We start from the raw sequence: 12564 nt of genomic DNA, 5'->3' as shown, positions 1-12564 counted from the left end.
GCCCACTTGTTGCCAATTCTCTTCTCGTAAACGCCCAGGCATTTGACATCAGAATCACCTCGCCCTCGTCCCGCAGACCGGGCCCCCGGTGACGCAGAGCCCAACGAACAGACAGACGAGCCGAGGAGGCCCAAGGGCGGTGTCGGCCAACCATTCGGTCGGCCATGGCACCTGCGCAGACGGACTCGCTCTCGCAATGTCCAGGTTTCCAAGCTTGCTTTTTTTTTTTTGCTGGGAACGCGGTGATCCGTGGCACAGCACAGACCGATGTCACTCGGCCTTACTTTCCAGGAAAGCAGCTAATCTTCCACCAGGCGCCCGCGGTGCCTCCCCAACCTTCCCTGGGCCTGCAATGCTGTCACGGTGCCGCGGCCCCAGATCTGTCTGGGGGGCGATGCAACAGTCATGATTTATATCCCGTTTACGGATCTCCTGCATCCAGCGGTGTGTCCGGATGGTGTGTTGCTCGACACCCCCCCCCCCCGTTTCTCCCGTCGCGGTGCTGCTTCTACTGGCCACGTCAGCTTCCGACGACGCCAGAAATGCCGGCGCGAGACGAGAGAGCCGCAGAGCTTGTTCAAGCCACCAGCCAGTAGGATATGCCCTGTCCGTCATAGCGCCCGCCCGCCGAGGCCAAGTGACAACCGTGATCTGCAGCCTGCCACATCCCGGGTGCGGCTTTTTGGACACCCCCTGGGGCTTATTATTATTATTGTGGTAATTGATAGCCATCAGCCTGCCCAACAGGTGACTGACTCTTCCGGGGCTGACGACATCCCCAGATAGAGACAGATCCCATTGATAGGACAGCCCTCGCTGTGATAAAAGCAAAGTTTAGCCCGCCTGATGTCCCCGCGGTGCGATGACACTTCGCATCCACAGCCATTGGGCCCAGCGCATCAAAAGAAAATGAACCGTCATCTCGTTTCGTGCAACGACTTTTGTCCGAAGTAGTGCCATAGGGTCGCCGCCAAGCACTCGTCAACCACGCGGTCAGGCGATGCGGTGCTGCAGTCAGCAGCGATCGATACGACGGCTCGGCTACGACCATGTTACATGGCTTGGATGGCCAGCTTCTGGTCGGGAAAGATTAGACGCGACCACCACGCCAAGATGAATCCGCAATTCCCGCGATGGAAACGAGCGCAGGATCCCGTCAACCAACGCCAACCACCCCCTGGCCTCTGATGTATCAGGCACGATCGTCCAAGGTCACTTGGACAATCAACGGCAGTTTCTTACAGCAGTGTGGGAGCATTGTTGCAGAAAAAAAGAGGGCAGCAGAGGCTCATGTGCCATGCTATACCGTGATCGCTGAGCATGCGCACATCAGGTATCTTCCCTGCTCCGGCTCTAGTACGTGGCCCACGGGTTCGACTGCATGACAGAGCTGCAGATCAGGCTCGGACGTTGGATTCGTCTGAGAAATATTTTCTAGACCATACGTGCACTACCGTTCCTAGTGCAACACTGGCGCAAATTCTCGAAATTTACAAAGTTGTATTCTTTCTCTAACACGGCCTCAGGGACCCCTGGCTACCCCAGAACACGTGAAGTTTAACGGATCTAGTCGGGCTCGGAAGGAATCGGATCTGAATCCCCAGACTTTTACCCCGTGTCTCCCCGTCCCCCCAGAGTGCAAACTCCATCCGAGAACATTTCTACTCCGTACACTAGAATTAACCTTATTTCGTAAGTGTAACGTTGGAATTCTAGCCCTGCTTTGAGGGGGGAAAGCCGGGGAATGTGTGGTACTTTGTACATTTCACAACAAGTTGTTTTTCAGTCCTTAGGTTTGGATCGCATGTTCCTCTCTGGAAACAAGTGGGTCCCACCACGCTCTTCAACAGATCATTCCGAATTTACCGTCTTCCAGTCACAGTGTTCAGTAAAGTACAAAATGTAACTGCCGCAGCTTTTCGGAAGCAAGCACGTAATAAGTGTGACAGTCTCGGAAAGACCAGGATAATTGGTGCCCTGTGGTGGTCAGCCGTTGTGCAAGCCTGCCTGAGACCTTTGGCTAGTGACGAATGGAAAGTGTGCGCTCGCTAAATCCACACATTGGGTTAGGAGGACCGAAGCAGCATTAAGGTTCGGCTGTTTCAATGGCAGAATCCGTGTTGGCATATTCCAAGCGGGAATATCAGTTCTGACTGGGCTCCAGGATGAACAGTGCGCTCGGCAGGTTGGTGAGAACCAACGTGACGAAACCAAAACAAATAAATTGAACAACGTGTTGAGGTGTGCCGAGCGAACGGCTACGATTTGGAGATGGCACCTCACATCAATTGCGGGAAATATTCACGCAGTGTGCCTGCTTAGTTTCAGTCCTGTTATTTGTGCGAAACCGCCGTGACCCTCGATCTGGGGTGCGTCATAGTGTATGCGTTGTTAATCCTGAACCGCCTGTGATCCACAGACACCAGTTCTGGCGATGAGGACATTTGCTGATAATCACTTAGAAGAATACGTAAACATTTACCGTAATTCATTGATGTAGACCGCTGTCAACAAGGACGAGTTGATCCCTGTTTTGCATATTACATGGACTACCATCTCGCCCAAGCTAGCAATCTTGCAAACCGGGCCTCATGTTCTCGTATTTTTGGTGGCTTCGAGAAATTGAGAATGTCTCCCTTTTCCTTCCTGACACCTTTGAACTATCTCTTTCAACCTCCACTTGAGGAAGCAGTTATAGGTTCTCCGGGCTTGTTGCGAACGAACCCGACGATTGACTTTGTACCCAAGTGGTCCTCTTGGTCTTGGATGCAGATATGTATTCCACGCTAGACCAGCTCACAAATAATATACAAGGCGATCTGTTTTGATTGCGCATTACATTTCGTCCAATTTTGAGACAAATGCCGTAGAAAGCATACCAATGGACTCATAGACCTGTTGATTGAGCAACTTCGGTCATGAGCAAGAGCCGTATTGTGTTGATGTTTCGTACGAACACAGGCATTGCACAGCCCCCTGTGGTTGAATCAACATCAGGATCACGCACCCCACCGAAGATTGCAGCAACATTGACACGTGGGCGGTGCCTTGGTTGATCCCCAGGATCTTCCCTCGTAGCGCGTGAGCCCCGCAGAAGCAGCAGTCCAGGAGAGACCAGGCCGTTTCTTGGCGTTGTTCAGATAAGAGTCGATCCGCTTGTGGAATTGTTCGAATGGTTTGTTGTCCCTAATATTTCGCACGAGGTCGCGGACCACGAAGTGCACCCAGATCCAAGTGCCTTCGGCTCTGTCGGCGACCGTCTGCGGCTGGTCGAGCCACTCAGGATCCTTAATCGAGGCTACCTGGAGCTTGACATCGGTGCCTGCCTTCTCATGAAAATGTGCACTTATGTCGTCTCCTGTGAAGTCCTGCTTGCGAAGCGAATGTGGGCTTGAATTCCATTCAGCCAAGAACGCCGACTATGGACGGCTGGATACGCAGATCTTGATTGGAGGGTATGCAGGTCTTTAATGACCCGAATGATGTCCTCTTCGGCACCCGTGGTACTCGTTCAGCCTATCAATGAAGAAGCAGAAGCAGCATTCGAGATCCCCTCCTTGGAGCTTACTGACAAGTGCTTTCGGTTGGCTCAAGCTGAGGGTTCGTTGGAGACCAAGTTTTACAGGCAATGACGCATCGCTGAATTTAGGTGTCTTCCGAAGAACATGGAACAGCAGGGTCTGGAACAAGGCCTCGTGCGATTTCTGCGCCTGGGAGCCAGTATTCCAGAGATAGTGGCTCGCAATGACCATCTCTTGGTCGCCAGCCCGCTTCTTTTGGCCATATCTCGCTTCTGGATGAGATGCGACGTGTTTCAAGGCCGGAGACTTGCCACTGCCTGCCTGTCGTGAAAAGACATGAGCAGCGTGCTTAGCAACCTGAAAACTGGCAGGTATTTAGTATACACCCCTTCCCATCTCTAGCAACGCGCGGAAATTCGTTTTTGTACTATTGCATAGCTTCTCAAGAGTTTTGGCGTATAGTTTTGGCGTGGAGTTTTGGTGTGAGCAAGTTTGATCTTATTCTCCCGGCTATAAACGCAGTAAAATATGGAAACTTCTAGGACACGATTATGGCGCTTCAACTGGCTTGTTTCGTTTTAGTAGGTGCGAGAATTCTAAGCAATGTCCTCGAGGATAACTCTGCGGACGGATATCTCACAGCCGTTCAAGTTATCTAGAGATTCGATTTGTCATGATTTGAGTCAACTCGGCCTCTCACCCTGAAAGCATGGATTGACCCATTTAGAGCCTGTTTGCTTCCCTTCTTATTTGGTCGAGATCAGTCCGGATAGCAAATATCGCGTCGTTCTGGCTGGTGATTAAGCGTAGCTATGCTGATAAATACCTGTGGGAAACCACCAGGCACGAAGACGAGCCTCATAAGCTATGAGGCTCGCTAGCATCTCATCGGTTTCTTTCTCCTGGCACCAAAATTTTGCTGAGACACGTAATGTGCGCAATTTGAGCAGCAACTCCTGGCCGTTTATGCGCAGTTTTGCAATCTGACCGAGGACCTCAACTGAGAGCTTGGCGCACTCCTTTGAAATAATTATCCTGCAAGGCTCTGCCCTCTCCGCTGTGGGCAGTTTCAAATTTTTTTATGTCGTTCGAACCGGCAGCTTCACGTCGTCGGCCAACATCCTTACTGGCCTTACGCATCGGCACGAGCTCAGGATTCTGTTCCCGATCGATGAGAACTGCGTAATGTTGCCTGTGAGGCTGAAGATTGATAAGGGATCTATTTACACAACGATTGTCTGTTTTGTAGATATTGTTACGGCTATCTCGGGTGCATTGCCCGTGTGAGCAGAATGGACGTGGTCTGACGGCAGAACAGGGAAGAAATTCAATGAGGGAGAGCTCGCACTTGCGGAATCAAGGACAGCAGTCAGTCTGGGCATACCTCAGGTGCGAGTCTTGGAGGGTGACACAAAGACGTAAGAGGTTGAGAGTGCTGACCGGTGCTTCACCCGCAACATACTTGTTACTGCTAGAGAAAGCACACCCGACTGGTTGGGAAAAGCTAGGTATGGACGGCACATGCATGAAAGCCAGTGCGGCTGGAAGCAGTGCGACTATGCTCTAACCGCAAACCAGTGCCAAACCGCACCCGTGGTAATTTGAGCATTCGTCACTACTGCTTGCGAGTGCACTATGATTGATATTATGATATATGCAGTCGAATCAAACTAGCCACGCAATTTGCACACAAACATTCCTCAAAAAAGTTAAATTCTAGGAAATTCTTTGATATAGATACACCCTAGGGCATCTGTCTAGAACTTAGAACCACGCGATCTCTCACTTCTAGTGCTCCCATCAAGCTAAGTTCAATGCCTTACTAGCTCGACCCCCCAATGAATATATATTTACCTGAGTATAGTCGACCTCTCATAGCTAAGCCACTATGGTAGCCACTTCAACATGCGACCAAATAAACATTGAGCGAGTTTGTTCAGTAGCCTGCAATCTTGAGGATTCTACGTAGGGCCCCTTATGCTCAGAGATACATGATGATGATATATCGCATGATGTCTGGTAGTATGTCATGAGAGCGCCAACAGAGAGCTCGACGAAGATGAGCGATGTCGATTAGTGCTCCGAAGCAAAAAATGGTGGTTTCTTAAGACAGTGATTGCAGTCTAGAATTTCTTGATCAGCCCTTCAATAATACTGTATGAAGACTCCAACAGTTAAACAGAATACTACGTAGTCAAGAACACAGCGAATTCACATCTCCCGTGCTACTTGGATGTTACACCTCACAGGTAGTTACTAAACGTACAAGTGAAGTAGCACACATGTCGTGTGAGAGCAGCAAATATTTTCCCTTGAAGGGCGGACAGATTTTCACTTGTACCTGTTGGAGGAAGCCGGGCTGAACCTTAGTCTCAGAACAAGCAAGAAATAACGAATCCATAGATCTGAGAGGGAGACGATATTGACAATCACGGTTATTCATCTCATGGTGTATCTAATGACATTATTTATAATGGTGAACATGCGTGCGATTTACACATGCAGCGGGTATATCGGTGCTTCCTAACATCACCGATCCGAAACCTTAAGTACTGGTTAGGCAAGCGTTAAGTCCGGAAATGTGATTGTGCTCCGCAACGCGTCACATTGCAAGGGCATGCTAGACCAAGGACTCCACTTATGCATTGTTAAGCGAACTGTCCAGCAGTCTGCTTGTGCCGCATGGAAAAGCAGAAATCACTAGCACGTATCAATTGCCTGCAGCAGTGCCAAGGTGAGAGACCAGCAGAAGAAGGATTGATGCATGAAGACCAGTGCAACGCCGCCGGTGAATACTGTAGCATAGACGGAGTTAATCGTGGAGCAGCTACACCAGTCCCACCTCTTCCGCCATTCACTTGTGTCCATCATTAACATGCGGATCAGCGTGACGGACCGCTCGGAGCCCAAGTCAAACCGTACGTCCGCCCCCCGCTCCTGGACATAAATACTAATTTCAACAACCCGCATTATTGCTCAACACTTGTTTTGGCATCAACATCTCCTGCCACTGCGACACCAATACCTCGTTCGTTTGATCATTGAAATCTCAACCAGCATCATGAGCAACTTCTCCCAAGCCCCGAACAAGGTCGACGGCCTCGTCCCGTTCACCTTCTCTATTCCGAAAGAGGAGATAGACGCCCTCAACACACTCCTCAAGCGCCCTCTCCCAATAGCCACCTGGGAGAACAGCCAACAAGATGGCCGCTTCGGTGTCAGCCGTGACTGGGTTGCCAATGCCATTTCTCAGTGGCAGGCATATGACTGGCAAGAGAATTCAGTGTTGGTTCTTTGAAGCGAGACTGACCAGTAGTCCAGGCACAAGTACCAGGAGAGCATCAACGCCATTCCCAACTTCAAGGTCCCAGTAGAGGACGACGGTGAGACGTACGACGTCCACTTTGCGGGCCTGTTCTCTCAGAAGAAGGATGCAACCCCCCTTCTTCTGAGTCACGGCTGGCCTGGTAAGCTCCATTCCATGGTGAGATGCTCTACAGCGGACATGCCCGTACTAACAGCCCCAGGCTCGTTCCTGGAGTTCCTGCCCATCCTGAGCAAGGTCCAGAAGCAATACGCTTCTGACCCGGCGTCGCTGCCATACCACCTCATCGTTCCCTCAGTGCCGGGCTACGGTTTCACCAAAATCTCCACCAGGAAGAACATGACAATGTTTGATGCCTCCCGCATCTTGAACAAGCTGATGGTGAAACTCGGATTCAAGCAGTATATCGCCCAAGGAGGCGATATTGGCTCCATGATCACGAAGACGGTCGTGGAGGAGTATGACGAGTGTATCGGTGAGTTGCCCATGGCACCTTGAAGCCTATTCACAGCGGTCAACCCTTTCTTGAAGAGACAAGGAAGCTGACATTTCTCTTCTTTCCAGCCGGCCACGTCAACATGCTGATGTTGAACCCGCCTCAGGGTGAGGGCATCGCCCCGCCCACGGAGATTGAGCAGCGCGCTCTTGACCGTGGTGCAAAGTTCTTGGAATCGGGCATGGCCTATGCAATGCTGCATGGCACCAGGCCGGCCACGGCTAGTTTTGCGGTTGGGGCCAGCCCTGTTTCCTTGTTGGCATGGTAATTATATTTTCTTTCCATCCCAGAGAACCAAGGGCTCTGCGAGGCTCGCCGTTGGAGCAACTGAGGCGCTGACATGGTTTACCATCAGGATCGGCGAGAAGATGATTGAATGGTCGGACGAGACACCTTCCATCGAGACTATCCTCGGCAACGTCTCCCTGTACTGGTTCACGGGATGCTACCCATCTTCAATCTATCCCTACCGCGAGGTTGGTGACACCCTTTCCGATGATGAAATATTCATAGCACTAACAACAATTTTTGCGCCTCATTAAGCTTGCAGGCCCAACCGCCAAGGACCGTGCCGTATCGGGCAGCATGGACAAGGTCAAGAAGCCATTCGGCTCTTCGTGGTTCCCACTCGAGCTGGCTAGCGTCCCGAAGAGCTGGGCTGAAGCAACTGGAAAGGTTTCCTTTTTCAAGGCACACGACAAGGTAATACTACTGAACAGCCCCTTCTCTCCGGAAAATGACTGACGATAGACTCTTTTCAGGGAGGACACTTTGCGGCACTGGAGGTGCCCGACGTTCTTTGGCAGGACATAGTGGAGTTTGTGGATCATGTCCACGGCACAAGAAAGTGATGTAATGGGATTTGAGATTGCAAATGAGGTCTAAGTCATCAAATGCCGGTAAGGAAAGCGAGAAAATTGCATGAACTTGCACTGTTGGCCTGGGTTTGACACTGAGCGGATGGGTTTGCCAGAACCAAAATTGTGACCAAATTGATTCTCATCTCTCTGCCCCCTGGTCCTTAATTCTCAATGTGCTGTCATTTGCTAAATGGCAACTTTCGGTATCGGAAGCGCCAGTGATGGCTGAATGTCCGTGTTTCCGGAAAAACGATATGCTCGGTCGCCCTGGGATGAGGCCCAGATTCCTGGGCTAAGCAGGCATCAAGTGTCAATGACTGGCCCTGGCTTGAGCGGTACATTGAGCTTGAAGTAAGATCGGTCCCTCTCTGTGTATTCAAAGTACTGGTTCTTATGCAGTGTAGCTGACTCCAAGGTAGTGGGTGATCCTTCATGGAACGCAATCTTGATTCTTCCACCTCGTAAATCGGTTTTAGTCCTATTCGAATCTCATATGGTGATCCTTCTTCCTAAATGGGGCGGTTCTGCTAACCTCTTTTGCTAATGGTGCGAAGCTATTCAAGCTATAACTGTGTCAGCATCAGGCTAACATTGCATTGGAACAAACGAACAGGAAGTCCTCGGCCGCACTACAGGGTCCGGTCATGCTGAGAACTAGTCTACCGATACCCGCGTGGTCCCGATCCGACGCACAAGTCCGAGAGCAGCGCCGATACCCGAGATTGGTTTCAAGGGTCGCAATGTGTTGTTGGCGGATTGTCAAGGACCGCAGTTGGCACCAAATTCTCACGACGCCAGGCTTATATAGTCTTGGATTGTTCCTCAGCGCCGAAGTAGTAGATACAGCATGGTTCATAAAAATAGGTCTCGTTCCTTTTAATTTTCCTTGGCCTTTGACAGCTGGCAGAGAGGGTGTGCACCGGTGGAGCACTGCTGTGAGTGTTGGGAGGATTGACCAACCAGCGCGTAAGCTGAGCAAAGCCTCTGGGAAGGATTAGCTGAGTTCCAGCGGGTCTCGGCCATCTTCCTCTCATCAGTAATGCGGTCAAGGATAGGATATCGGAGGCACCAGCCACAACCTTAAGAAAGCAAAGCGCATCCGGTGGATTTTAGTACGCAATGTATAAAGGTCCAATCTCGGAGACTGACACAGTTTCATCGCATGTTTCTTGTTACTGATGCACCTACCACAGCTCTCTAAGTGGATCATACGGTTCCTAAAGGACGCTCTCCTGTCGAGCCCTCAACTAAGAAATCGCACATCACAACTAGGGTCGAGATCCAGGAGCAATGTCTCGACTCATTGACCTGCTGCCAGAACCGGCCTATGTGCGGGAGAAGAAAGTCATCGTGACGAGCAGGAGTCGGTTAGTGGCTGTTCCAGGTCGTTTTCTTGTTTAGGCCGCTGACCACCAGGATACAGTTCCGGAACCTTTTCCTTGTACCAAGCCCTCCAGATGCTGGGGTATCGACCGTATCACATGTACGAGGTTGTTCAATCGACAGCACATATGGGAATCTTCGAAGAGGCACTGAACGCGAAATATTTTGGTGTTGGCAAGCCGTACGGCAAAGCAGAGTTCGACAAATGGTTTGCTGACTACGATGTTTGGCCTCCTCCCCGGCAAATTTTCGATGGCCGGGATATATTGACTGACAATCACTCCAGACACTTGTGGAGATCCCGGCGTTCTTCGTCGAAGAGATCATTGCAGCTTACCCCAACGCGACCTTCATCCATGTCGATCGCGATGTCGACAAGTGGGCAACTTCTGTGACAAACATCCTGGGAACCGTGGAACCGCTTCTTGACGCGATATCGATGAAGCTCATGGCTACATATGATCTGTTTATTCGAAGATACCTCTCTTTGCATGTCATGCTCCTGCGTGTCCTGTACCACGAGCGCAAAACCAGCGACCCGGTGGGCAGGAAAATGATGAAGGATGATTACTTGGCACTGTGAGTCTCAAGATTGTCCGCCCGACATATCTACAGCAAACAGGAACTGACCAGGATTTGTAGGACTCATCAAGTGAAGAGACTTGTTCCGAAGGATAACCTGTGCTATTTCTCGTTGGAAAATGGTTTTGGATGGGAACAGATCTGCCCTCATCTTGGCAAGCCAATCCCAGACCAACAGTACCCTCGAGGCAATGCACCGAAGGAGTTTAACGACCTCACGATGAGGCTCCTGGGCCCTTCTTTCAAAAAGGCTGCAGCAATCGTGATCACAACAGTATTGGTTCCCATCGTTGGTTTCAGTGCTTGGATTTACCGGTCGTGAAGGGACAATGGGCTTGGAGCTGGATTCACAGGTCCAACCAGCATTGGAAGATGTTTTCCTCCTTCGATGTTTTGAAGCATCAAACAATGTATGACGACTGATTCAACACAATTAGTAATGGATCCTAAAACGTATCTAATTCTACCTGTAGAAACCTTTGGATGGGTGCCTGACCTATACGTGTCTGAGAACAGCAATCTTGAGGCCTATTGAGGGCAGACTCAATGCCAGTGTACTGCTGTTATGCTCTTATTATTCTGATGAAAATTGGAATATTCTTATACACGTAGGAGAAGAGTATTTACGGTCCAGTAAGCACGGAAATGTGGATGTCAACAAATATTGTATCCCTTGCTCATGCTTCTAAAGTTTCAGCGGCTGACATCAGGCTGGGATGGTTGAAAAAAAAAAGACCCAAAGAGGTCCTGTTCGAAAGATTACCGCTCTTTTTATTTCCGCTGTCCTACAGCATGCAATGTGCACACTAGAAGGCTAATTCTTAGGCTGTGTGCCGTTGCAGAATCCCCGTGTTGACATACATCTTTGACCTTCCAGCCATCCTTTCTCCCAAGCCCTTGCAATCCACCAAGTGAGAACATCTGCCAGTGCAGGCCTTATTAACACAGATGCCAAATGAAAGAACTCGGTGACCCCCTTCATGTCCATCTTATGTGTCATTCAGGGGTACAGGTCATCGGTGTCCTTCATTGTCACGATCAAAACCGTGCCGCCTGGATTCCTCTGGGATCTCGGGATCAGGAATGGCTTCAATCGGGTTGCCATGATGCGAATTTCGCTCCAAGTTCTCCTGTTCAATGCTTGCCTCCGTTTCAGGTATGCTGTCGCCTTCATCTCCTTGAGCTGATGGCGGACAAGCACATTTCCCATGGTCAATCAGACCACCACACTCAAAGCGAAATATCGTGCCGCATATGCATGTCATCATTTCGCAGCCTTCAGATTTTTCAAGTATGTTTTGGCATCTCTTGTTCGGGCACTGCTTCCAACCCTCCTTATCAACAAGCTCTTTGTCCTCCTTTGAGATCAAATCTGGACACTCGTGTGCCCTGATGTGTTTGTCCTTTGCAGCCTTGCATTCCACACAGGTAAGCTCTTCGCACTTCGGGCAGCGAACGAACTGGCCTTGGTCGCTGCCTGCATTGACGGGGATGAACTTGCTGCACTGAGGAACATGGCAGAAGACGGGGTTGTCTGACTGAAACACCTCTATGGTCTCATCCATGCGCTGAACCACGCCTGCATCGAGACTAGATCTCAGATTGCTTATGTTGATTCCCATCGGGGTGCAACAACGGGGTGCAACAACGTGGGGGCCACCGGTTCCGATTCTAAAGGCTGCCAAGGACTTTGTCTTTCAGGCAAAACTTGCACCACGTGTGTCCACAAGTGAGGAGCACGTCATTCGGTGGGTAGATATCATCGTCGCACCTGTGGCACTGCATTACATGCGGTCAGCTTCATTCGCAGTTTGAGGGGTTGACGTATCAGGAACGTGGTAGAACCATCCATGTCATGGTCTTGCTGTGAACAGTGTAGACTTGAAAGCACCCAGAGCTTTCACACTTCGCGTCAGCGGGTGTCAAGGTGCCACTTACCGAGGGATACTGCTCCGATGATTTATCACTGTTGTTGTCATCACTCTGGTTGGGAGTCCTGTCCGGTTTGCAGAAGGTGGAGGGCTCTGCGAGTGGTGAGACATGTCTTTTGCTACTTTTTAATGTTTGTTTGTTTGCAATTTCTGGTGGTGTAAGATGGGTGGGAAAGTTGATGTTGGAGTGGTGGCTAGCGTGGAGCATCAAGATGAGAAGGGCCCCGAAGAGCTCTTGATCAGGAAACCTCGACACGTGATTAAATACTCACTTGGAAAGAGCCTTGCAACACTCTTACTGGGGAAGCAGGTGCTGGACGTGCACGGAATTGCATTACAACTTCATTCACAAAAAGGGGCGTCTGGCGAGCTGTAGCAAAGATCAGATGACGGTGTAAGTACGAACAGTTTTGTCTCATTTGCAGGTACTAAAAACTCAGAATTCCCATACTGTATCGCCCTGCTC

At 50.3% G+C, this 12564-nt stretch overlaps 3 protein-coding genes across 3 annotated transcripts; 2 read left to right on the top strand and 1 right to left on the bottom strand.

Annotated features, from left to right (window-relative positions):
- Positions 1 to 2999: 2999 nt before the first annotated feature.
- On the bottom strand, positions 3000 to 3752 carry INS49_009957 (uncharacterized protein; the record flags this gene model as incomplete). Its single annotated transcript, XM_043170684.1, has 2 exons — positions 3000 to 3390; positions 3499 to 3752. The coding sequence occupies 2 exons, from the start codon at positions 3750 to 3752 to the stop codon at positions 3000 to 3002; spliced, it is 645 nt and encodes a 214-aa protein (XP_043025249.1).
- A 2830-nt stretch (positions 3753 to 6582) lies between these two features.
- On the top strand, positions 6583 to 8086 carry INS49_009956 (uncharacterized protein; the record flags this gene model as incomplete). The annotated part of the gene is made up of 6 exons (XM_043170683.1): positions 6583 to 6773; positions 6843 to 6988; positions 7049 to 7321; positions 7411 to 7597; positions 7698 to 7818; positions 7886 to 8086. 6 exons carry the CDS (start codon positions 6583 to 6585, stop codon positions 8084 to 8086), a joined length of 1119 nt encoding a protein of 372 aa, XP_043025248.1.
- A 1406-nt stretch (positions 8087 to 9492) lies between these two features.
- On the top strand, positions 9493 to 10489 carry INS49_009955 (uncharacterized protein; the record flags this gene model as incomplete). Its single annotated transcript, XM_043170682.1, has 4 exons — positions 9493 to 9569; positions 9626 to 9809; positions 9872 to 10164; positions 10228 to 10489. 4 exons carry the CDS (start codon positions 9493 to 9495, stop codon positions 10487 to 10489), a joined length of 816 nt encoding a protein of 271 aa, XP_043025247.1.
- Between the last annotated feature and the right edge of the window lie 2075 nt (positions 10490 to 12564).

The sequence above is a fragment of the Diaporthe citri genome (assembly GCF_014595645.1).
Source record: "Diaporthe citri strain NFHF-8-4 chromosome Unknown scaffold_4, whole genome shotgun sequence".
NCBI classification, from domain to species: domain Eukaryota; kingdom Fungi; phylum Ascomycota; class Sordariomycetes; order Diaporthales; family Diaporthaceae; genus Diaporthe; species Diaporthe citri.
This window is presented reverse-complemented; position numbering and strand designations above follow the sequence as displayed.